General features: G+C 46.7%; 1 protein-coding gene across 4 annotated transcripts; it reads left to right on the top strand.

Moving 5' to 3' along the window:
- The first annotated feature begins 95 nt into the window (after positions 1-95).
- Positions 96-24107, top strand: PPM1K (protein phosphatase, Mg2+/Mn2+ dependent 1K). 4 transcript variants are annotated; one of them, XM_042796737.1, is made up of 7 exons: positions 96-181; positions 3431-3958; positions 4516-4616; positions 12152-12317; positions 12846-12990; positions 14036-14170; positions 14649-24107. In XM_042796737.1, the coding sequence occupies exons 2-7, from the start codon at positions 3519-3521 to the stop codon at positions 14778-14780; spliced, it is 1119 nt and encodes a 372-aa protein (XP_042652671.1). In that variant the 5' UTR covers positions 96-181; positions 3431-3518; the 3' UTR covers positions 14781-24107. The 4 variants fall into 4 exon arrangements, 3 of the variants coding, with proteins under 3 accessions (XP_042652671.1, XP_042652672.1, XP_042652673.1); XM_042796738.1 differs by having other exon boundaries at positions 102-160; XM_042796739.1 differs by having other exon boundaries at positions 166-181; positions 3451-3958.
- The last annotated feature ends 1007 nt before the right edge of the window (positions 24108-25114 follow it).

Raw genomic sequence — 25114 nt, 5'->3', positions numbered from 1 at the left:
GCTGGGCTGAGGCGGGACGGCCCCTGGCGCCGCACGATTGGGCCCGGCGGGCTCCAGGCCGGTCGGCGGGGCGAGGCGGGGCCGAGGGGGGAGGAAAAGACAGCGGGCGGCAGTGGTGCCCGCGCCTCGGCAGGCTTGCTCGGGGGAGGAGGAGGAGGAGGAGGAGGAGGAGGAGGAAGAGGTAAGGGCCACTCGCACCCCGGCGCCGGTTCTCCCGGGGGTTCCTGCCGATGTTTAGCGCTGGGGCCCCTATTTCGCGGCCCAGCTTGAGGCGGACCCGGGGCTCGCTGCTTGCCCGTTCTGGCGGGGAGGAGGAAAGCGGCGGAACCCAGTGGTCTCCGGTGGGGGTGGTGGTGGGGTTTCGTGCTTACCCGCCTTCTTCCCCTCCTTCCTCCCCCCTCTGCCTTTCCTCTTCCCGCTCTGCCTGCCCGACCCGCCGTGAGGCCGCACACGCCGCTCCCCCCACCTCTCCCTGTCGACCCCTTCGCCGCGGCCGTGGGTGTGGGTGTGTGTGTGTGGAAAAGGCCGTGGCGGAGACACCTCTCCCGTCACGGGGGGGCTGGTGTTAGAGAGGAGACCTGGGCTGTCTTTCCTCCTCAGTCTTTAGTCAGAGGCTCAGGCGGCGCTGCCTAACGCCAAGGCAAGCGCCGAGAGTTGCACGGCTTTGGTACACGCAGAATAAACCCCGCCTGGCTCAGTCTACTGGGAATTACTAATTCGTAATAATAGCAGCAGAAACCTCTTTAAATCGCTGCGGTCTGTGCAGTTTATCATCCAGGCAGGGGGGTGAGGTTATGTCGTCACAGATTTCAAAGCCCCTCTGCGTTAAGACAAGCTTAACGTACAGGGACATACGGTACTGCCCGCATCTGTGGGGTTTGGAACGCATGCAAGGCAAGTGCACTTAGACGTGTTCAGAGTTTTAAATTCCTTTTTAAGTACGTTTAATCCCCTGGGGCAGCAGGCTTGCCTTCTCTTTCTTCCGGGTTGGTTTTTGTTAGTTTTGTTTTTTTTTTTTTTTTCCTCCCCCCTTTTCTCACAATCTGGAAAATTTCCATCTGCCCAGAAGCAGCCAGCCTGTAAAAGAGGCACCATGCATCTTGAACTGCTGTTTAATCACGAACTTCATTTGCTTTAAGCATTGTGTTTCAGTGTCTGTCTGCAGGAACTATTTGTTTAAGTTAAATGTGTACAGATTAACAGGATCAGGTGGAGCACCTCAAAACAGATTTCCATCTACGACTGTCTGTCTTGGACTTTGGCTTTAGTACCAGTGCCCCCCTTTTCAATACCTCAGTCTTGTTTTGTCCAGGTAGGCTTGCCCTGTGTTTGCAAACATATCAGTTAGGAAAGCACAGACTGTTACATGTCCAACTAAAAGCATAACTATTTACATCACAGAAACTAAAGAATCATGTTCCTACTCCTGACTTGCAGAGACACTAGAAAAGGAAAACTGTTGTCAGTACTTATACTTGCCTAGAAAAAAAGGCCTTTTGAGAGTTGAATTTGATAGGGAACAAACACATTAATTAGCTTGGGATATTGGATTAATCCTCTGGTTCATGCTGTGGATCCTGGGGAATATCTAAATATAGCTAACATCTCATGTTCTCATTTCAAGCTGACAGAAGTGAAACCAAGTGTGGGTTTTGTTAACTGGCAGGCTTTCAACTTGGTCGCGCCACGTTTCACAGAAGGAAGCTAGCATACTGTTGTTATAAATCAAGGGTAACAGAAAAGAAAAAGCAACTCAAGTAAATCAGTTTTTACCTGTAAGCATACTGAAATAAGGATGTGATGTTGCCATCACCCCACAATAAAATGGAAAATCTTAAAATTCTAGGTGCACAGTCCCATTTGCCTGGTGGCCTAGCCCACATTCATCTGGTGCAATGACAGGGATTTCCAGCACCATGCTTGGCCTTTTATCAAGTTGACAGTTACTCTCTAAGTGCTAAGTAAGGAAACCTTTCTTCATCAAAGGATTGCATGCTAGGTAAATGAAGAGCATCCAAAGCAGCATGCCTTGAGCTTTTTAATGGAGGCCTTCAGAAAGCGCATGTCACAGCCATTTTCTGCTACAGCAACCACTTACTAAATTACCTTTGACTGTGTGTTTTTGCAAGCACCTGGTTTTGTATAGTAATTAAAAAAAGTAGTTTTAACAAATATTTCAGATTTGCAGATACAGTTGTGATTGGCCGGAGGAAAGTACAATGGCAAGGCACTTCAGCCCAGAATTACAGCGTCTCTGGGGTACATATGTTGCTCTTTGCTGCTCTATTATGGCAGATCACCGATCACCCTGCCATATTTATTTTTTTTTTTGTCATTCACTGTGAGCCTGCATATTTTGAACACCTTTATTATGGCATATACTACCTCTCAGCAAACTTTGAGCAATTAAGTTAGAAATCCCTTACTTAAAATTGTGTGGTTAGTTACAGCAATCTCATGGTCCAGTTCAAATTACTCCTGTGCAACAGTATGGACTTACTTACAGACTGCATTCCAGGCTGTTGGATTTTCATCGGGTTGTGTGTTACTCTACAAAAGGTTACATAAGCCAATCTTTCTACATTTTTCAGCATGCTAGATGAATCATCATTATTGAATTTTTATCTGTGCTGAGCCAAGTGGTGTGTTTAATTTATCTGGGCTGGAAATGACATCTGAGAGGCCAGTAGAAGATCTTGGTTGCCTGCGTTAGCCAAGGGAGCCTATTTCAGGGTTAAGTGGTGGAGAACTTCAGGCCAGACAAAACAGCAAATAGCTGCATAGGGTTTGGGGGGGGGTGGGGGGGGGGTGGGGAGGGGAGAGTTTGTGTGTGCAATTGCGTATGTCCACGGATATACTCTTAGTGGTCATTCTTAGGTAGCCTGAGAAAATCACAATTCACTTTGCAGGTCTGTATTGAAAAGTATTTTTCAAGTCCTCAATAAGTGTGACAGAATTTAATATTATGTGCAGAGGAAAAAACTTTAAAATCTAAGCAAATATATTTCTCCTGCCTTTCCCCCCTGGGAGCCACAGTGTGGATGTTTCATCGGTTGTTTGAAAAGTATGCATGAAAAGCTCATTTTCATGACCTGACCTTGTATTTTCACATATTCCTATTTTAGCTGACATGGAGCAAAGTCATTTTCACTCTCATTTGTTCCATCACATCCCCTTCAGCCTTTGAAAATACAGGATGTCATTATGCAGGTGGCCAGCAGAAATGCCTTACCTTGATCTATCTGCAGTACTCCCCGTTAGAAGTGAGCTGGTCTGTGGAGGATTGTTCTCTGTGAGTCATGAAGATGGCTCTGTAGTTTCTTCTAGGTAGTGCTGTGCTATGTGTGATCAGCAGGCTCTGAGGGTGACATTGTTTCCTGAATGATGTAACTGAAAATTCCCCTTCCTGTGCTTCTTGTTTCCTGATCAGTTTTCTCACTGTTCTCGAAGACATTCCAGCAGCTGCGCATCTTTTATTCCCGATCTTTTATTCCTACAAACCTGTGTGAAGACAAGTTATGTCAACAGCTACTTTAATTAATTTGGTACGAAGTGGAGGGTATCAAGTAAGAAGGAGAGCTCTGCTGACGTCCCGCCTCTTGCAAGACGAGAAGCGTCCCGCAGCCGCCTGCTACAGCTCCACCTCCGAGCGCCGTGCTTCCCGCTTTGATCCAGACGGGAGCGGGCGACCTACCACATGGGACACCTTTGGCATCTGGGACAATCGCATTGACGAACCTATTCTCCTCCCACCAAGCATAAAGTATGGGAAGCCAATTCCCAAAGTCAGCCTGGCCAACGTGGGCTGCGCTAGCCATATCGGGAAGCGTAAGGAAAATGAAGACCGGTTTGATTATGCTCAGCTGACAGAGGATGTCCTGTGCTTTGCAGTTTATGATGGACATGGCGGGGCAGCAGCAGCGGACTTCTGTCATAAGTACATGGAAAAATATATTAAGTAAGTGTGCATCAAGTGAATGGGTGTCAAATGAATTACAGTAGAGATTCCTTAGGGCTGCAAGGGAACCGGTGGGTCATACATTGTCGCTAAACCTCCTAGGTTATATAGCCACCTAGCCCCAGCGGACAGCAGGAACGCTGGACATGCTATGAACTACTTATTCTGCATGGTGCCTGCCCCACTGAGCAAGCCCACAGAGAGAAGAGAGGAAAATATGGTTGTACCTACCTTCCAGGAAAGGACTGGGAACATAGAGGGGGTGTGAACTGACTGTTTTCAAATGGGGTCACTGTGATCGCTGACCTACGGCTTGCTTACGCTCTTCTGTGTCTCTGTGTCACATCCCTGGGTGTTGGAAGAGGAGTTTTATCTAACTGAGAAATTACATGATTGTGCTTCCAGTGCAGGTCATTAGTAAAACCATATTACCTTTTCACTGAAATCCATCAATATTCAGTGTATACAGGGAGGAGATAAGGCTATGGAAGAGGTTGATCAAGATACAGATTTATTGGAAAGAAGTTTAATTTTTTTGTTTGCTTGTTTGCTTCCAGAGAATTTCTTGCTGAGGAGGAGAACTTGGAAAATGTTTTGAACAAAGCTTTTCTAGAAATAAACAAAGCGTATGAAAGGCATGCTCATCTGTCTGCTGATGGTAGGTAAAACAATATTCTACTCATCTGGGTGTGGAGAATAAGGTGTTTCTTACTTGCTCAGTAGTTTTGTGGTAAAATGTTCAGAAAAATGCTTGAAAACTGTTTTACTTAACATAGGATTTTGCTTTTATCACTTACTGCAAATGAACCAATTATGCTTTACCTCCTTGAAATGAAAAAGCTGTAAAAAGTATGAATCAAATTTACTGGGGGAATTATTAATCTGAATGTTAGCATAATCATCAATGAATTTCACTTAATGTGATTCTGTCAAGGAAAGTGTCAAGTTAGCAAAGAGTGGTTTAGATTTTCAAGGAGCAAGAACTTTACTGTGCGAGAAACCTTGAGGGGGGGCTGGTTTGGGTTTTTTGTGGAGGTTTTTTTTTATTTGTTTGCCTTGGGTTGTTTTTTTTTTTTTTTTTTTTTTTAAGCTGTTATTCCTGTGGGTTAAAAGCAACAGTGTCTAATGTTTCCCTTTCTAACTTGGCTGCTGCACCTGAGGAGGAACATAAGCCCAAATTAATACAATTGATATTGATTCTGCACGAACAGAATTACAGAAGTAGCTGAGTGTGAAAGGGAAAAAAGCAGTGAAGAGGAAAACAAGGTTGGCTGTGGTAAGGCTGTGGTAAAGCTGGCACCAGCCCTTTTAGACTCCTTAGTCCTGGCTGTTAATCAAGTTCTTGTATATGTGTCTAGAGACTAAGTACATCTGGAGTTCTAGTTCCAACAACTGGAGGTTATATGGAGTAACTTGGGAAGGGAGGTAGAGGTCTTCATCCCAGTTCTGTCACAGGAGTTTCCTCAGCCATAAGATAAAATTTTAAGAGTCAGTTTAACCAGTCTTAAAAAACCAAAACAAATTAGAAAACCAAAACAAACCCAATTAAAAACAACCAAAAAAAATCCACAAAAAAACAAACAAAAAAACAAAAAACCAAAACAAAACAAAAAAACCAAACAAAAATAAAAAAAACCCAACAAACAGAAAACCTGCCCCAGTGCTGGCAAAATGACTGAGGTCCTTTCAGAAGAACAGAAACTGTAGAAGTTTTCTCTCCAAGAAAGACTTGAAACCAACAAGCCCTCAAAGGATGGAAGTGATACTGTGCTTCTTAAGCAGTGAATGAATACAATCAAGTAATGGAGTGGCTTCCTGCACTTTAACTGCTAGAGGAATCTAGGGAGACTCAAATATTTACTGGCAGGACAGGTAGCCTGACTTGCAGCACTGTGTGTTATTCACCTTTCCTCTTACTTTGGTACAAGCTAAGGTATCAGGAAATAAGTCTTAAGTCCTGAAATGTAGCCCTTAAAAACAGGGGGATTAAATCTATAAAGCTCATTTCCCTGTTATAGTCCGTTTTATTTTTTTTTTTATATTGAAATCCTTTAAAAAAAAAAAAATAGATGTGGTAAAAAAAGTCCAGAGTCACTTTTGACCTACAGGGTGAGTTCAAACTGAGCTCATGAGACACACATCAGTAAAGCAGATGTGCTTTATATCCAAGAGCCTCTTTGCAAATACATTTTCTTAAAAGTCCAAATTCAAGAAAGCATCTGAATACAGGTCTATGTGCTTCCTTGGATTAGTACCTTTTATTTTCACTAACATGAAGATCTGTTATATTTGCCCTCTTCCCCACCCCTTTGTTAGTAGGACAGTTCGTGGTTTGGCTCATTGTAGTGGCTTCTCTTCAGTGTCAGAGAAGCTGCTCGGGCGGAGGGATTGGAAACTGTACTTGGTATATTACTCTGTTATTCTGAAAACGGTTTCAGATTACAGCATTTCATACATGAGGCTTATGGAACTGGATAACAACCATTTTGACAGACAAGTTGTGCACCGAGCTGAGCATTTTGGAACTGCTTATAGGATTTTTTTCATATCATTTAACTAACTGGTGCTGCTTAATGAAATATAACGCAAATGCCAGCAAATTTATGTAACAGTTACCAAGATACTGAACAAACCCTCTTCATCAAAAAAGCTTGAGGTCAAGCAAAATAGAGGGCAAAAGCCTTGTCAGACATCCACAGGGGCCACACTCTGCCAAGCACTCAGTGTTTCTTAGGTAGGCTGAACACCTGCAAGCTCTTGCAGGAGCCAGTGGGATCTAAAAGTGCCCAGTGTTCTTGATTAGTTGCGCATCTGAAAATCAAGCTATAAGGCAAAGAGTGGAGTAACAGGGTACAAAGACAATTATGGATTTCTGAACAAATGAAACTTTTTGCATATCTGTTGTTAAAATAATTTACTACTGTGTTGACTGCTTGGTGTGGATATTTTTGTTGTTGCTGCTGTTTTCAAAGTTGCATAAAATTTCAATGCTTAGCATGTATCCTTGTTAGAAGCCCACTTCCAAACCGATACAGTTTGCCAGCAAAATTTCTGATTAATTGTGGCTATTCTAGATGTGACAGTCAAGACTGTTGCTAAAGTATCTTGCAAATGGTGGCTGGTTGTGTAACACTGGGTATCTGGGATACGCTGGATACTCCCCGAGACTGACCTCCTTTTGAAACCTGGCCATAGCTCATGAAGTGGAAAGTAATAGCTTAGTCTTGTTCCAGTCGATGACCCTGCCAGGGTTCACTGCTTTCACTGGATCTACAAAAAAACCAGTGCCTGTTCATGATGTCCAGGTCTTTCCTAACACACGACCGGCTTTGAAAGTGTGTGCCTGGGTGTCAGAAGGAACACAATTCCTGGGACAAATCCCTGTAGCCAACATTGCATTGATATTGCTTGACACATTGTTTATAGTACTGTTTAAGAGGTCAAACCCTCATAAGCAGCAAAAATTTAACAGGACTAGAGATGTGCCTTGTTGGAGCACATAGCTATGTCTTCAAGGGCATGGCCCTTTGTAGGTCACTTTACAATTACAGAATATTTGAAATTACAGATGGAAAATACATAGCATAATAGTTTCTGTGAGCTTTCAGTAAAAATAAAAAAGGTTTATGTATGTGTTCCAGGTACTGCTACTGAGTCTGGCATGCAGTTCACTAGTGCTGTTGAAGTGCTATACTGGCCCGCTTGAGACTGGTCCAGTATCCCCTCTGACAGTGATCTGTATCTGTTGTTTCACACAAAAGCATGAGAAACTTCCTGTAGGCAGATCTGGGATAATCTGTCTTCCACCTAAATCCTTTCTCATCATTAACAGCTGAGAGATATGTCTGAGCCCTGAAGCATGGTGTTTGGTATCTCTTCAAAAAAGCATTTTCTTTCACTTCCATGCATTTAAATATATCCAGTCACTTTTAAATCACTGCTAAACAGAGGTATAGGACATAGTAAAGGAAGCTCACATCCAACAAATAGGTTATTATCCATGGAACAACTGTTAACATGGACAGACTTTTCAGATATTTTTGACCAGCCATAAAACCTGAAATGTAAAGGCTGAATGGCTTCACTCAGCAAGGACAGAAATAAGGAAGTGAATCACATGCTTGAGGAAATTTGAGCATCTCTCTGGAGAAATGCAAGACAAACCCTTTCCTGGCCTAATGCAGTTCCGCGAGGTAGTGCTACTGCTTCTGTTCACTGTGACCCACCAATCAGAGAAAACAACAGGGAGTCTTTCCATCAACCTCCGCGTTTGGTGCATTTAATTCTAATCACGTTGGCCACTCACTTCTGGAATAGCCATCTTATTAAAACATAGCCAGGTATTATCTGATATATCTGTGTTTGAAAGGTATTCCTGGAATCTTATTATGCTGAGCAAACAGCAAAAGTTATTTTAAAATAACTAAATTTAAGAAGTAGTGGGTTTTGGTTTATTTTTTTTAAGTTACCATTCAAACATGATTTTTATTTATTTGAATATGTTAACCTGCAACACTGAAGAAAAGGGAGAGCTGCAGAAATTGTACTGAAATATTTCATAAATCCAGACATTAAAAAGGCAGCCTTTTTATCCAAGGGTCCTGATTATTACCTAATCAAGTTAGAAGATACTAATTACAGTATTAAAGGGGTGTTTATTTTGCATATTTTCCCATGGGTGAGAACAATACATCTACTTCTATTCATTGCCTTTAAGATGGCCCCATTTTAGTTGGCACCAGTTTGAACTCCCCATTTTTGTATTACATGTAAATATATATATATAAAAATAAATAAATTCCCTTGAGGAAGCAGATTGGACCATATACTGTACTGAAGATATTCTTCAGAGTGGCCACTCCTGCTATATATGAGACAGCTGGCCCTCTAGCATTGACAAAATTCTTTGGTTGATTGGTGGTTTGGTTACTTACCTCTACAGGAAAAAAAAAAAAAAAAAAAGAGTAGCTTTCATTTTTGCTGAATTTAAATTGGTTTTGTCACAGAGTTTTAGTGAGAAGGTGAGAACGGTGGCAATTCCTCAGAAATACCAAGACTGATTTATCTGTGGCCAAAGACGCCTATGTAAGCTTCCAGTACTTCCTATACAACCTGCAAAAGGCGGCGCAGGCAAACCCAAGAGTGACTACTTCCCCGGCTCTGCAGCCCTTACTCTTTCATCTCCAGTGTTGCAGGTTTATTTTGTTTGAACAAAGTCCCTGGGTGAATTTCCTATTTGCCTCTGTGTGCGTGTTATTTGTGGCAGACACTGTACCTGCTCAGCAGCTCTAGAACTGGAGGCCCTGGACACTATATGCTGGGCTTCAGTGGAAAGAGCGATCTGCTTAATTTTGTCCCAGGTGAAGGAGTCCGGCGGTTCCTAGCCTGGACTACTGGAAGGTTCCCACATCCTCTTTGTCACATTAGTTGAGATGACTTGCAGTAAAAGTTGTCCAGTGAGTGTTAAGAACCTATTGAAAGATCTTAGTTTTATAGTGATGTTGTTAGGAAAACAAAATAAACTCTTTAATTGTTAAAACCGATATATATGCTGATGCAACATATTTTGATATTATTAAATAACTTAGCAGCAGGTGTAGTAAAGCATTAGAAATGTTATCCCATCATCATTCCTGTGTTTTCGAGCTGCGCTAGAAATCACATAATGCTTGTAGTCCACCTACATCCAAGTGCTTGCACCCCTACCCAGATCATGATCTGGTTCCAAAGAAGAGAGTGTGAGCAGCGTTTATTTTGCTAGGAGTGCTATTTAACTAATAAACGTATATAAATCTCAAGTCACTATGTCCATTAGCACAATTCGGGACAATATCTTGACTCGTTCTTTAGCACCATCCCTCGATTTTGTGATAGCGGCTCTTTTCTGTGAGAGTTTGCACTTGAAAGATGCAGTTTCACCCGATGGTCCAAATGTTTCCCATCATTTATGAATCAAAAACTATAGATCTTAACTTTTTCAGAAACTGTTTGTCAGCAGAGTTCCAAAACCAAGGAATGAAATGGGAGAGTAGCAGCAGTTCTGCATTAATTTTAACATCTAAATGCAATGTATTTTCTGTGAAATAAAAAGGTAGTTTTACGTAGGTTCTCCATTTCATATCTTTTAACTGTTGGCTAAAACAGGTATTTTACTGCTTCTACTAAAATTTCTAATCGCACTGGTACTTTTTAGCATCTTACTTTCATAACGTGCCTCAAAGTGAGCCTGCACTGGACTAGTCCTTACTTTGAATTAGAAACAGGATGTCAGTGCTTACCTGAATAGTCAGAAGCTACCAGCATCTAAATAGTTTTGAATGTTGTAGCCTGCATGGCAGCCATAACAAAGACCAAGATTTGACCTAAGTCACCACGATTGGTGTGTTGATTAAGTGTATAGCTAAACCAAATCCTCGCTGCAGTAATAATACCTGTTTTAAATAATAACACAAGCTTAGTGTGGACTGTTTTGTGAGGTTCTTTTGATTCATCAGCACCCTGCTTTTGCTGCACAACAAGGCTCAATGCATCCTTCAGGGCTTTGTGCACTTCCAATTTATTCCCAATCCTGTTTTATTTACGGGCTGGTGAGACCTCACGGGGTTGGGGAAAGAGCTTGCCAAGATCTCCGAGCGGTTGTGTTTCTGTGTGCGTAGCACGCGGGCGGTCGTTTGGTGGCCAGAGATGGGGCAGGCTGGCATTCCTCGGGCTCCAACACACCGTCCTGGCTCAGAGCCATCCCGCCTCCCCGGGCTCGGGGCTGCAGGGCCAGAGGTAGCAGTGCCCGTAGGAGTTATAGCTGATCTCTGCAGAAGCGGTGGTGGAAAGGTTTTTAACTGTTGTGTGAAAACAGGACTGTCAGTGGGGATTCTCATTCCTACATTAGCCTCAAACCCCTCTCAAATTGGCTTGCTTCTAAAACCTGAAAAAAAAAAAAAAAAATGGAAAATCCCAGAAGGCAGGAGAAATACAGAGGGCCTTTCAAGGTGATTTGCATTGGCTGTGAATGCAAATGTGTCCGGGCAAGAGCTTGTCCTGGCCAGACGTTTTACTGTAGTAGCACAAGCTGGCAGGAGTTACTGCTTTCCAGGCACCTCTCCCTGGGTTACCGCTGCAAAACTTTCAAGAAGGGAAGACACTAACTGTAAAATGGTACTGCTCCTTTCAAAAAGCAAACAAAAAAGGAAAGCTGGACAGTTCTGGTGTTTTCTTCACCACATAAAACGGCAGACCTTTTCTGAAAGAGGCAGACTTGCATTTCTTCTTTTCAAGCACTTCTTGTTTGCCAGAGCGTTGCAGAAATTGAAATGAGAAGCCCTTAAATTTACTTGCACCAGTTAATCTAACCAGGTCCCTGAACACAGCCAGCTAGCTCACTCCCTGACCCTGTAAGAGGGCTCGGGTTTGCCCTCTAGGCTGTCACGGTACACCCCTGTCAAGTGACCCCAGGGCAGATGGCCCGGAGAGCCGGTGCCAGCAGTGGTTTGCAGGCACAAAGCAAGGCAGCATCCAGCTTCCCCTTTGTGCAGGGACCTCCAGCAAGCTCTCAAGGTGTGAAGGGAGCAGCATCCATTTCTGAAAAAATGTCAGCGGCCTGCTGGCTGAACCCTTCGTCTCTTGGCAAGGCTGAGGGAAGCAGAGGGAGATTGTAACAGCTCTGACAGCAACAGGAGTACACCACAGGCTGGTGTAGAGGAGCGATCTATTGTTTCTGTTCTGGTGAACTACATGGAGCTACAATCACTCAATTTCCCACATCACCACCGAGCAGAAGGGAAGAGCCATCAGCTTTATGGTGGGCTACCTGTGCAGTCACTGTGCCCAGGGATAAGGTTGGTAACCCTGTCACTTGAGGTGAGCTAGCATGACAGAAAAACTACTTGCTACAAGCTGAAAGGAAGCCCCCGTACCTTGTGTTGCTTTTGTTCCACTTGCCCTGTTTGCATGGAGCCATGTTGTCGCACAGAAATACTTATCCTTTCCACTTCTTCTCTCTCCTCCCAGTCCTACATGCATGCATGTTTGCTGTATTTTTTTATATTTATAGATTTAGTTTAAACTTAAAAGCAGTTACTTACTGGTAACGTAGAGCACAAGCTGTCTTCATTTTACCAATTGAAACTGTTGCTGTTATAAATGGTCCCATGCTTCGAGGCAGTGCTAAAACCTCGCTCTTCGATATGATGTTTATAGCAACTCTGATGAACTCTGGGACCACTGCAACAGTGGCTCTGCTCCGGGACGGGATTGAGCTGGTTGTGGCGAGTGTGGGAGACAGTCGGGCGCTGCTGTGTCGAAAGGGAAAGGCCATGAAACTCACCATTGACCATACTCCAGAAAGGAAGGAGGAGAAGGAAAGGTATCTGTCAGCTAACGTGGCTTCCCAGGGCACAGCCTCGCTCAGGACGTGCTTGTGTTTTGCTGCTGGGTTGGGCCTGGAGGAAAGCAGAGAGTTGAACATAACACTCCGAGACCACCTCTGAGCTGGCAGAAAGTTGCAGAGCTCCAGTTAATTTATTTGGTTCTGTTTAGAGGACCAGGGATGTGGGAACCCCTGCATGAGCATAAACTGTCTCAGCAGTAAGATCAGCATAGCTAGGACTCGCTACAGATCCCTGACCACATGGTTCAGACTTGTCCAAGACCACCAAGTTAGAGCCGAGGTCTGAAGAAACGCCCTGGGTTCCCGGGTCAGGACTGAGCCTACCAAGCCACATCCCTGCTGTGGAACCCTTCCAACAGCAAAAGCCAACCCTCAGTCTCCCAGCTTAGATCCTCTGTACCTCATTCCACATCAGCAGCTAGTGACAGAAACTGCAGATAGAAAGAGGGGTAATGGTGTGAAGCAGTAACTCACATTTGCTTTTTCTTTTGTGCCTCTGGACAGGATTAGGAAGTGCGGTGGCTTCGTTGCCTGGAACAGTTTGGGACAACCTCATGTGAATGGTAGACTTGCAATGACGCGGAGCATAGGAGATTTGGATCTTAAAAACAGTGGTGTGATAGCCCAGCCAGAAACTAAAAGGGTTCAGGTAAAAGAAGGCCTGGTTAACAGGGACAGCAACATTCGGACTAAGGGGCATCATAGGTATTTGACGCACGTGGTGGTACCCACAGGACGTGTGCCCAGGTGAAGCCTGATGGCCAAGCACTGGTTTTTATTTGTGGTGAAGTAACTGGAGACCAATTCTAATGAAGTCATTTCAGATTAACACTAGCAGGACAGAAAAGAATCTGGCCCTGACACTAAATTCAACCAGATCAGCTTCCAAATCCCATTTATCACAGCACAATGTAGGATGAGGAACAATAGATAACACGGGATCCATTCCTGAAATACAAAGGTGCTAGTCTGTCTGGGGCTTGTGGTCAAATTTTGAGGTTAATGCTGATACAAAACCATCACTGAGAACTAGGTGGGATATGGATAGGCTGTCATCAAAAAAAGTAGAATACATAGAGGTTTACACATTTGGGAGGAGGGAAGGGCAGTTGCTTGCATCTTACCCTAGCTCTGTAGTTGTCCAGAAAACAGATTAACCACCCAGAAGGTGTTCAGCACGGCTGCCTCCACTTGCGCAGGAGGGCTCTCCTCTCAGCTCATGTTCTGTTTGTTCCTTTTCTCCAGACCACCTCCCAGGGAACTTCTATTCAGTTGGTACTAATTAAATGCTACCCACTAGGCTCAAGGGGTTTAGGAAGATGCCTGCAGTGCTATCAAGTCTTCCTTGAAATCCTCAGTTTAAGGAAACATTTTGTTTACTGGGTAAGGTATGGATCTGGTCTTTTGGCCTCAGTGTATTCAGAGGGCTGCTTCCTAGAACTGGCAGCACCTTAAAATGTTCTCTTCCAGTATAGGGAACAGTCTGTGTTGCTGATGGATGTGCTCAAGGATTCAAGGGCCAGCCTTTGACTAGCTGAGGGTTTGGGGGTTCTAGTTAGTCCTTGCACAGAAAGCAGAGAGCACACGGCACCCCTAGAAAAAGTGCTTTGCAACAGAGTGTAAAAAAAAAATGCAGTGAATTTGCCTTGAAGCACTTGCTCCATCGTCGTGCATCCCGTGTGCCTTTTTTGCAGTTGCATCATGCAGATGACAGCTTCCTGGTCCTTACGACGGACGGTATTAACTTCATGGTGAACAGTCAGGAGATCTGCGACTTCATTAACCAGTGCCACGATCCTGCTGAAGCTGCCCATGTTGTCACCGAGCAGGTAATGCCAGGGCTTCTCTTGGCACCAAATGCTTGGTGGTGTTTTTTGTTTGGTTTGGTTTTACAAAAACAAATGTACAACCACACATTCAAGTGAATTGAACTACGCTGGTTGAGACATTCACTAGTGCTGCTGGCTAGCCCTGTCCTTACCCTGGGTCTTGCCACATCCTTGCCAGGCATCATTTCAGTTAACTTGCTTAGCTCCCAATCCACTGAACTGCGTGGGACTATTAACTGCAGTTTACTCCCGTGCTGAATATGTCATCAGCATAGAGGGGAATGGCCAGTTTCTCGCTGGGGCTCTGGATGGTGGCGTATCCCCAGGGAAGCTCTGGGGCATACCAGACTGCAGCATCAGGGCTGGGAGTTGGGCAAGGAAGTCTTGGGCCGCAGGGCATGCTGTCCCACCTAGAGCCAGACACTTGTTTCCTTTCCCAAGCAGAACGATGATGCTGACAATTTGTTTCTTCTCTCAGGCAATGCAATTCGGCACTGAAGACAACAGCACGGTTGTCATAGTGCCATTTGGAGCATGGGGAAAGTACAAAAACAGTGAGATCAACTTCTCCTTCAGCCGCAGTTTTGCTTCCAGCGGGAGGTGGGCGTGAAGACCTGCCGCAGCTCTCGTTTCCTGGACACAGCGTGCTACAGGAGAACACATCCATCTGTTCATAGGTTGACTCGGTGTCTTGTCCATCTCTTCTGTTCCCAGTGTTATAGAGGATGCCACTGCTCCCTCGGTGCGTAATGCCCCGTTGCTGCTTATGGGTGATCGCATTTTGCTGCGTTTATTTATTCCGGTCAGCATTGAGGCAGCTATTTCTTTGGGTTTGTAGTCCCAGCAGCTCTGCACATCACTTTGTTCACATAGACAAGGCTCTGGGCTTTCACCTAAGGCTGGAGGTGTTGTACAATTGTTTCATACCTACTTGTATTACCCAGGACCCTCAGTTACCTGGCAGCTGTGTAAGTCTGAGTCTGAGCCACGCGCGGGCTTCTTTGTACGTTAATACATGGGGGAACAAACGCACAGTGTTCTTTTAGGTAGACAAAAAGAGGGTGTGTTGTCTTCCTCTGCTGTGCAGCCACCCAAAACTCCCCTGTGCTTCAGGAGAAGCAGGTGAAAGATAAGGGAGAAGTTTCAGAAGTGTTTAGGTTCTGATGCCACTGGCATTTGGCGTAGCTGAACAACTTCCCGAGACAGGGCTGCTTTGCGGGGCTTTGTGCTCCCACTGCCATCATCTGTGACCCTCTGGCTCCAAGGAGGCAGAGCAGGCTGGAGCCACGTGCCCTCAGACAAATGGGAACCATTCTCCGTGGGGTCCAAAGCCTGCACGGTCTCTGTGGACCACGCAGCAGCCCCTTGCACTGTCTCCTCTTGGGTGTGCCTGTGCTTGACAGGAGCGCAGAGGAGGGAAAAAGCTGCACATTTTTGCTATCCGGAGACTCTCATCAACTTGAATTTTTTTTTTTTTTTTTTTTTAAAAAAGAAAACCAGCTAATTTCAGAGTTTACTAATCAAGATTCTTTGGATGTGTAAGACAGGAGAGTTTATTTCTTGATAAATATATGAGGATTTTCCTGCCCTGTGCTGAAGGTTGCTTTCAGTTAGTTGTGATTTCCCGTGTCTCTTCACGGTATACAGGAAGCTGCAAAATGCCCGAAGCAAGCAAACTAGAGAAAGGAAAGAGCGTTATAATAAAGTAATTTTTATAAGTTTTGGGTATTGGTTCTAGTAGGTGTCAGATATTCAGACACCAGAAGGTAGTTTTATATTTAAAGGAAGCAGTTCCACTTCCCTTTCTGGAGGGAGCCTGCGTGCAGTGAGGGGGGGGGCGGGCAGAGCTCTGAGCCAGCTCGTATCGGTGCTGCAGAGCGAAGCTGACGTGGATCTGTCCCCACGTGCCTTGTTCCAGCCTCCTGCTCCCTCCGCTCCGCATCAGGTGTGTGCAGCTCCCGGGGCCTCCGAGTCACCCTGTTGCAATGAAACACAGGCAGAGAACTGGGCTTTTAGGCTTGCTGCAGTATTTTTCATTCTGTGCATGCTTCCAACAGCACAATTGTAAAAAACAAAACAAGTGAAAGAGAAGTGGCCTGATACTAAATCACCTTGCCATGAGGAAAAATATTTCTGATATGCCTGGCCTGATTCTCATTTTCCAGTGTGAAGTATTCGTCTTTATCACTTTTAGCCCTGGGTTACACCTTAGGCAGTCATTCCACATGTTTTTCCTTGCCTCTGGTTGAAGGCCTAGCAGCACCCAGCGGAGCACGGTGGTGTACTGACAGCATTAAGTACTAGGTGTTGCTAAGACCATGCTAAGAGTATGCTGGTCTTGTCCCGTCATTTGATGTATTATGTGGTGGATATCATGTGTATATTCTGTTTATAAGTACGAAGAGCTTGTGAGTCAGTGTACATAAATCTCTGTTGTAGTGGATGCTGTTGCCCAGGCCTCTGGAACAAGCGCATTGCTGCTTTACAACAGTAGCCCCTCCTCTCTCCTCAGATTCTCCCTAGGGTTGGGGTTCACTCTTCAGCTGAGCTCAGAATGTTTGCTGGTTGTGGTCCTGGGCTCAGCCTTGCTTACCTGAGGCAGAGGGGCACTTCTAGTTGTTACCAGGGAGAGCAGGTTCTCAGTCTGCGGCAAGTTTGAAGATTTCCCACAACCCACTTGTGGCAAAAAAAGGGCAGAACACAGCCTCTCCCGAGCATCTGCAGAGAGGTCACACCCGGCAGAGGCCGAGAGCTGCTTGGGGAATGTGGTTATGATCGGGTTGTGCTGCAGCTTGAACTTCTCCTGCCAAAGAAGTGACCTGCTAAAACAGCAAGTCCGATAGTTCCTAGCAAAGGGTTAATCACAGCCCGCAGCAGTCTGAGGCCGCACAGTGAGGGGTGGGAGCCAAGCTCTGGAGAGGGAGTTGCTTTGGTGTCGAGTGTCAGGCAGGCTTGAGCCCTGCTGCCGGGATTTGGACAGGCTCCATCGCCACTGTCCTGTTGGGCCGGCTAGCCCTCATCTATCCAGCCAGAAGGTATCAAGAGTGCTGGGGGTGTTCCTGACACGTACACATTGATTTTTTTTTTTTTTTTTTTTTTTTTGTATTACATGCAGGCTGCTCAGCACTGCAAATGAAAAGCAGATGCTCTGAGGAATGACACGGCAGTTAGAGTTGCTTCTAAACATTGACCCAGATGTAACTTAAACCCACAGGTTTTCTTCTCGTTGGAGGTTTTGGGGTGTTTTTTGTTTTATCCCTGTCTGCTTGCCTGATTGCATAGAGAATAAAAGTGGTTGCAGAGCTATTCTTTCTTCTAACAGAGCGGTTATCCTCTCAGAGGAAGGATCCAGCCATAACTTTTAAAGTTTTAAAAGGAAGGGATAAGACAGAGCTTCGCAAAACAGAAGATGATTAGATAAAGATGTATTGGCAGTTGCTATTATTGCCTTTATACAATTGCAGAAAAACTTGGATTGGAAAGGACTTCTGGGTGTTGTCTAGCACAGTCTCCTGCTCAAAGCAGGGTTAACTTAAGAACTGCATACTGCAGTGAAAGGATGTCTCCTGACATAGAAATGCAGTGCAGTTTACCTGGGGAACCACTTAATTGTATCGAAGTTGAAAACTTACCAGTATTTAGCAGGCACTTTGTATAGCTATCAATAAATTTCACCAATACATTAGCACATAAAACTAAGATATGAGCCATTTTGCTCTAAGCAAAAGCAAATCAATAACTGACAGGAGATTACAGAGATGCATTTCTTACGCACAGTTTATTCCCTGCTTGTTCATTCTAGTTTTCTGCATCTCATTCTGAAGTAAATGAGCTACTACTGAAGATGAAATGCTTTGCCAAGTGGCCCAGTAGTCTGCCCGTTCCTCCTGCCATTAAGAACAGAGGTACCTTCACACTGGTTTGTGTGGATTCCTGCCTTCGTGCTGCACATGGCAAGACTCAGTGCCGGCTTGAAAAGCACAGCATTTTGTAGAAACACTCCATTACCAAGACTGTTGGTCTCTACCTCCTGAACCACAGTCTTGCTTTCTCCTACCAAGATGACAGTGAACTCCCCTAAGATTTAGTGGCAGCTGCACCAAACCTTGTTTTTTTCCAAGAAGTCGGGAAAGTTCCTGGGTGATGGATTTTTCATCATTTGGCACTTCTCACTGAAGACTCATTAGAACAAGCCCCTGCCCTTGCATTTTGGTTTTGGGACTGTTTTGACACCGATACCGCGGTGGCAGTGTTGACCCTGGCTTGGTTGGGGTCACGGTTACACTTGCCTGGTTCCTTCAGAAACTCACTCTTTGTTGGTTCAGGTCATTCCTGCTACATTACTTCCTACAACTCGCATCGCAGATTATTTTTCTCCCCTCAAGGTTAAATCTCCCTGAGGTGCACCCCAGGTCTCCCCATCCTTCCGCATTACTCACCAAGTATACCCAGGTCCTTGAGCGAAGACAATCCCAGGAATGGGTTTGCCTCTTCCCATGGGAGGAGCAGTCCACACTGCCTTCCCCGGCCCACTTCGCTCTGTGCACTACGGAGACCTTATCTCCTCCCACAGCACACAGGGGTTTTGTTTGGGCTGGACCAGGATGATTAGCAGATCCTCTGGTGTTAACCAGCCAAGTGGCTTCTGCTAAATTTGTATCCTATCACCCAACACCTTCAGCATAGTCTTTAACAGTCCATTATATCTCTCAATCTTTCCAGAGGCTTGTGGGGGTTAGGGGAGGTGATACGCCCACTCAAGGCCATGTTTCTTTGCCTGGGAGTTTATGAGGTTATTTTGGAAATAAGTCCCACTGCCTGATTCCGTTATTTCTGGGGTACCATGTTGGCACAAAACTTGCCTTTCAAGGCCTAAGCTGGCATTTGGAGCAGTGGCGTGGTTTACACGGTGTTTCTAGCCAACCAGTTGTTGCTTCCACCCCGGTGAGTGTGTAGCACTTTTCTTGGCGTGTTTGAGGCAGCAATCCCATATAGTCACCTTGCCAGGCCTCGCTGTATTGCAAACGCAGCCACCCTCAATTCCAGGGTGATTTTACTCGTGTGACTTGCTCGCTGGCCGCATGTTTCTCATTCACGCGTGACCTGTGTGATGGCCTCCACAGCCAGGCCACCCCTCAATCACAAGCCCATCTGTATGTTGCATCTCTCCCTCGATGTCCCAATGTTTTGTGAGCCCATCGAGCTACAAACAGCTCACCCTTACACTCCCAGGCCAGGCCCACCTGAGCTACTGCAATTCTGACAGCCTCATCTACCTCTTCATTGTTCCAGTGTTCAGTGGCGCAGGTTTTAAGAACGTGAGCATCTACATGACTCTAACCTTTAGAGCCATGTTTTCTACTCAGACAGCAACGTCCTGCTGCAGTGCAGCAGCCCAGATGGGTTTACCCCTGTGCTGCCAGTTGGTCTTCTTCCACCGCCGTAGCCACTCCTGCAGGGCATTAGCCACCATCCCAGAGTCAGTATAGAGTACTGGCCCCTTTTCTCATTCGGCAATCTCTAGGGCTAGTTGGCTGGCTTTCACTTCTGCAAACTGATTTGACTCACCTTCTCCTTCAGTGGTTTCAACAACTTGTCGTGTGGGACTCCACACAGCAGCTTTCTACTTCCGATGGGTTTCCTACCACCCAACAGGATCCATCAGCGAACAAAGTGTAACACCTTTCATCTGAGAACTCAATATATGGTGGTGCCTCTTGGGCATGAGCCACCTCCTCAGGCAGCACTCCAAAATCTCTGCCTTCTGGCCAGTCTGATCTCTTCCAGGATCCCTGGGCTCTTGGGTTTCCCCGGCTGATCGGTGCTACCATGTAGCACCGGCTGTGTGATGTGTAGAGGGGATGTTTCCCTTGAACATCCAGCGTAGCATGGGCAATCGCAGTGCCAAGAGGAGACACGCTTCTGTACCAGGAACCTCTGAAGTGGCCTGAACCCCCTCATATGCTGCTCGTATCTCTTTTTCAGTTGGGGTGTAGGGAGCTTCTGACCCTCAGTACCCCCGGCTCCAAAACCCTAATGGTCAACCTGGGGTTTCTCTGATGTTTTCTGCCAGAGGCTCCAGGTGAGACTGTGCTCCCCAGCCGCTCTGTCGAGCACATTTGGCACAGCTGGTCCTGTCCAGACAGGCCCAAGAGCTGCTGCACGAGCTGTTTCCAGTTTGATAGGCTCAAAGGCTCGTTGTTGCTCAAGGCCCCACTCAAAGTAGTTCTTCTTTTGGGTTACTCGATAGAGAGAGCTCACAAGCTGGCTAGAACCTGGCACGTGCATTTTCCAGAATCCCACAGGGCCCATGAAAGCTTGTGTTTCGTTCTTGTCAGCTGGTGGAGACAGAGTTGCAATCTTGTTGACCACATCCATAGGCACATGATGATGTCCATCCTGCCATTTGATTCCCAAGAACTGAATATCCTGTGCAGGGCCCTTGACCTTGATATTTTTTTTTTTTTTTTTTGTTTAATGGCTAAAGCAGCTTTCGGAAGAATCTGAATGACTCTTTTTCCCTTCTCAAACTTTTCCTGCCTTGTTGCCCAGTGTGATGATGTCACTGATGTAGATGTTCAGGGGCATCACCCTTTTCCAGTGCAGTTTGAATTAGTGCATAACACGTGGTAGGGCTGTGCTTCCACCCCTGGAGCAGTTGATTCCAGCTGTATTGGACACCCTTCTGTGTGAAAGCAAACTGGCTTGCGCTCTGCTGCCCGTGGGCAATGTCACTTGGCTGCCTTTGACTCCAGTTCATACTGGAGCTCTAACATGTCTGGTACGGCAGCACTCGGGGGTGGCATCACTTCGTTTGGGCCATGATAGTCCACGGTTAATCTCCACCCTCTGTCAGAGTTCTGCACTGGCCATATGGGACTATCAAAAGGTGAGTGAGTCTTGCTGATCACTCCTTGACTCTTCGGTTGATGCATCGGCTCATGGATGGGATCCAGGGAGTCTCGGTTTGTGCACTGTCCTGGAAGCAGTTGGCACCTGCTGTTCAACTCGCAGCAACCCCACAGCGAAGGGATCTTCTGAGAGGCCAGGCAGGGTAGATGGCTGTTTGATCTTCTCGGGGCTCCCAGGGGCTACACCAAAAGCCCGCTGGTACCCCTTTGGCTCTTTGAAGTACCCTCTCCTGAGGTAATCTGTGCCAAAGCTACAAGGGGCCTCTGGGCTGGTCACAGGGGGGTGCTCTTCCCGCATGTCCCCTCTTAAGCTCACCTCAGCCTCCAGTATGGACAATTCTTGGCATCCCCACGTCACTCCACATGGGTGCAGCGCCCCTGTACCCTGGTGGCACCGGTGTCTGCCAAAAAGCCTTCTACCTCTGTGGGTCTGAGGGGCCAGGCTGTCGAATCCACACAGTCCAGAGGACACCTGGTCATCCCTTTCCTCCTCCTGGCTGAGGGCAAGGGACCATCTATTCGTGTTCCAGGTCAGAGCACCCACTGCCTGACCCTTGCAGTGCCAGAGCAGAAGTCCCCTCACCAGGATGGAGGGAGGTGCTCTCAATCCCTGCATGTCCGGGAGATCGCTGGTTGCCTCCTTGTGGCCCCACAGCCAGTAAGCTGACAGCCGCCTTGGCCGGCCCCATCTCGCCGGCTCTTCCCTCTCACTTCCCGTACGTGGGCTTCCAGCTAAAGGCAGGTTCAGCCAGCCCACTTCACGTCCTCCACGCAAGCAGCAGCAGAGCGCGGCACGCGCCTGGGGCTCCCTTTCCCTCCGACTGATTTCTTGGGGCAGCCAAGGTGCTGCCGGCCCGTAGGGATGAGGAGGTACAAAGATTTTCTTCGAAGTTTTGGAGCCAAGACGCTCTCTCCACAGTTGGTGTGCCCCCGCCCGGGCAGTATGTCGCTGCCAAGCTGTTAGAATGTGGCGCTGGGGCACCCGGAATCACCTTCCTCCACGTGGCCTTTGTGCACGGGACATCCATCCCCTGGAGCTTTGGAGCCCTCCTCGTTGTCTAGATGGCTGTAGGTGACTTCCAGCTTCGCTAATTCAGGTTCTGGATGCCTTCATCTGCGGCAGCCCGCTTTCCTGGGGAGCTCACGAGATCTGTCTTGAGTCTCGCCCTCACACCTGAGAGGCGCCAGCTCCAGAGACTGCGAATTGCTGCCGCTTTTCCAATTCCTCTCCTGATTCCCCTGGTCTCTAACAAGGGATCCCAGCTGTTGGGCTTCCTCCCCTCCCAGCTGCTGACTGTCGGCCCTGCTACCCCCGTGTCGCAGCAGCCCGGCAGCAATCCGCTCACCCGGCTGGCGGCTGTAATCTCTCTGCACGGCTCAAGGTTCTGATGAGGTCAGGGACCAGATAGTTTCCTCTTCCTGTCAGAATTCTCCTTCCTCCAATTTCTCTGTTGAAGGACCAGCTTCTTGAGCAAACAGGTTTTTTTTCTATCTACTCAATAAGCCTCCTGCTGTCTACAGCAGCTCCGCAAGAGAACAGCTTTACACCCCAAGGACCAGCAAAATTCTCTTGCCCAGCAGAGAGCTCCTTTCTACTTGAGGACAAAAAGCCAATTGTCCGAAGAGCAGCAGTTGCCTATCAGAGAGGTTTATTGCTGAAGGATTGCTAGAGGTATCTTACACTTTGAATGAGACAAATCAGAATCTCAGTTTGCTCTCTGGCTCCCTGTCTTTCCCGTGCATCTGTTGTTTCAATGGAAAGAATGATATTTTTTATTACAGACTGAACTGAACACTAGGGGTGACCTGCTGAGCAAACCACAACAGGGATTTGCATTTTTCCTGCCTTTTAGGGATGGATTCTGAACTCCACTGGATCTGGTAAGAGTATTTTCTTGCCTGAAGGCTCCCCCTGGAGCAGTGGTATTTCTCACTGTACAGGGGGGTGGGCTGTGGGTGCAGAAAGGCAAAAAAAGCTGTCCAGCTGAATACTAATTTTTACTGTGAGAATATGGAAGGCACAGCAGGGGAGGGCCTTGGGTTGCTGGAGGATTTACCGGGAGAGGTGTTGAGGCTGCAACTGGAGTTCCAGCTCAGTCTCTCTGCCACCTGTAAAGGACGTTTCATGCTTTGTAGAGGGAACTCGCTAAAATGTCATTTACAGCCTTGATTTCGGAGAGCTGGTCTCGCTGGAAGGTGAGCATTGTGCAAGAGATTGCAAGAGGGGGATGAGATGACACAGTTTGTGTAATACAGGGTGCTGAGTACAGGCAGTCCCTTGCGGTTGAAAGGCTCCGAGGGTTGGAGAATAACCAGGGAGCAGCGTTTGTGGTTGAGAACGGACGTTTGGAGAGAAATCAGCAATATTACTGCTTTTTACATACTTGGGGGGAGATGCAAATTGTGAGGAGCTTGGACTCACCCTAGGATTTCTGCCGACCTCCACAAGACCAGGGTATCGGATCACCTTCCCTGTCTCGGCAGGCAGATGTGCTGTGGTCAAAGGCATTGGGATTTCTAGCTAGGGGAGAAGCACAAAACAACAAATACCAGTGAAACTGCTTTAACATGAATTTTTCTTGAAGAAATTCCGTCGGGCGCTGCTGGGCCCATTGGCCACTCACCCAACAGGCTGAACGTGCGGCAGAGCAGCGCCCCGGGGATTCCTCGCTCCGAAGCTGCTGCTCCCAGTGCAGAGGTGTCCGGGGGGCGTCCCCCTCACCCAGGGTACCCAGTGCCTGGGCAGCAGTGTTCACCGTAACTTCCTACAGACTTAAGTGCAATTGTGTACAATTGTTACATAGGTTGCCTTAGGACTGTGTATAATTCCCATGGTTTGATGTTTGTGTTTGGTATAATCAGTGTCTATAATTGATCTACTTCTTAATTTTATAGAGGTGTCCATTGTGCCTTTTATTCTCTTTTTTTTTTCTAAACGTTTGTCTCCATCAGCTCAAAGCTACAGTGGAGCAGATAAGTCTGTACTGGAATGCTTAAAAGATCTTTTAATAAAGAATTGGCTTCTAGACTTGTGTCACTACAGATTTTTCTTCTTCCACCGCATTGCAAACTAGCAGAAAAGCTTCTGCTTCTCGGGCTGTGCTGTGACTGTCCTGTTAGCCCCGAGCCTCAGCCCCTGCCATAAAAAGCTTCCGATAACCAAGGCTTTGCCCACAAAGACATTCACCCAGTGATGACCAGTGCAAAGTACCTCCTATCTCTGTGCTCCGGCAGCGGCCAGGGGCTTTGCTGCACCAGGGCAACACGTTGTATGCTTGCTATTTTTATATTTTATATTTTGATATATTACAATACCAAAAAATCAGAAAGCCCTCTCTCTAAAACAAGTCAGTCTTAAAAAAAAATAATTGTTTTGTGAAGCAAGAAAGCACCCTGGGTAGTTGTCATGGTGAGTGATGCCATCCTGTGACACAGTGGAAGGAAACAAACTGAGCCTCCTCAATAAAAGAATATATTTTGGTTTCTGCATGGTTCAAGACTTCACCAAAAGAACCAAGAAAGATAAGGAGAAAATAACAGCTGAGGGTTTTAACTCATCCACAGAAGTAACCCTGAGATCACTATTATTCTGAGTTACTCCTGCTTTTACAGCTGAACTCAAACCTACTTTTATTCTCTCTCCCCTGAAAGGCGCAGCCTCGACTTCAGTGAAGTCCTGGCAGTCTCCTACAGCTGAGCCCCAGCTTTTCCTTTTAGGCCTAAAGCGAGTTCTTTTTTGGTTATCCCGTGTTGCCAACGCCCTTCTCAGCTTAGTGCGGAGCAGATCAGCTCCTAGATGGATGCCTACGTGCCGTAGTGGTAAGCACACAGGCATCCCTGCTCAGGGAGGGGAGTTTGAAGAGCTGGGGCGGCGTGTTGGGCAACGGCCCCCGCGTCACTCTGCAGGCGGAACGCTTGTCCCGCAGCGAGCGCCCCGCGACCTGCTGGCTCATCACTGGGAGAGGCGGAGGGCGGCTGAGCCCCAGCAGCACGGTGCCGGTGCTGGCTGCCAGCCCAGCTTCACTGGGACGCC

The sequence above is a fragment of the Tyto alba genome, unplaced genomic scaffold (assembly GCF_018691265.1).
Source record: "Tyto alba isolate M040663 unplaced genomic scaffold, T.alba_DEE_v4.0 Super-Scaffold_23, whole genome shotgun sequence".
Classification (NCBI taxonomy): domain Eukaryota; kingdom Metazoa; phylum Chordata; class Aves; order Strigiformes; family Tytonidae; genus Tyto; species Tyto alba.
This window is presented reverse-complemented; position numbering and strand designations above follow the sequence as displayed.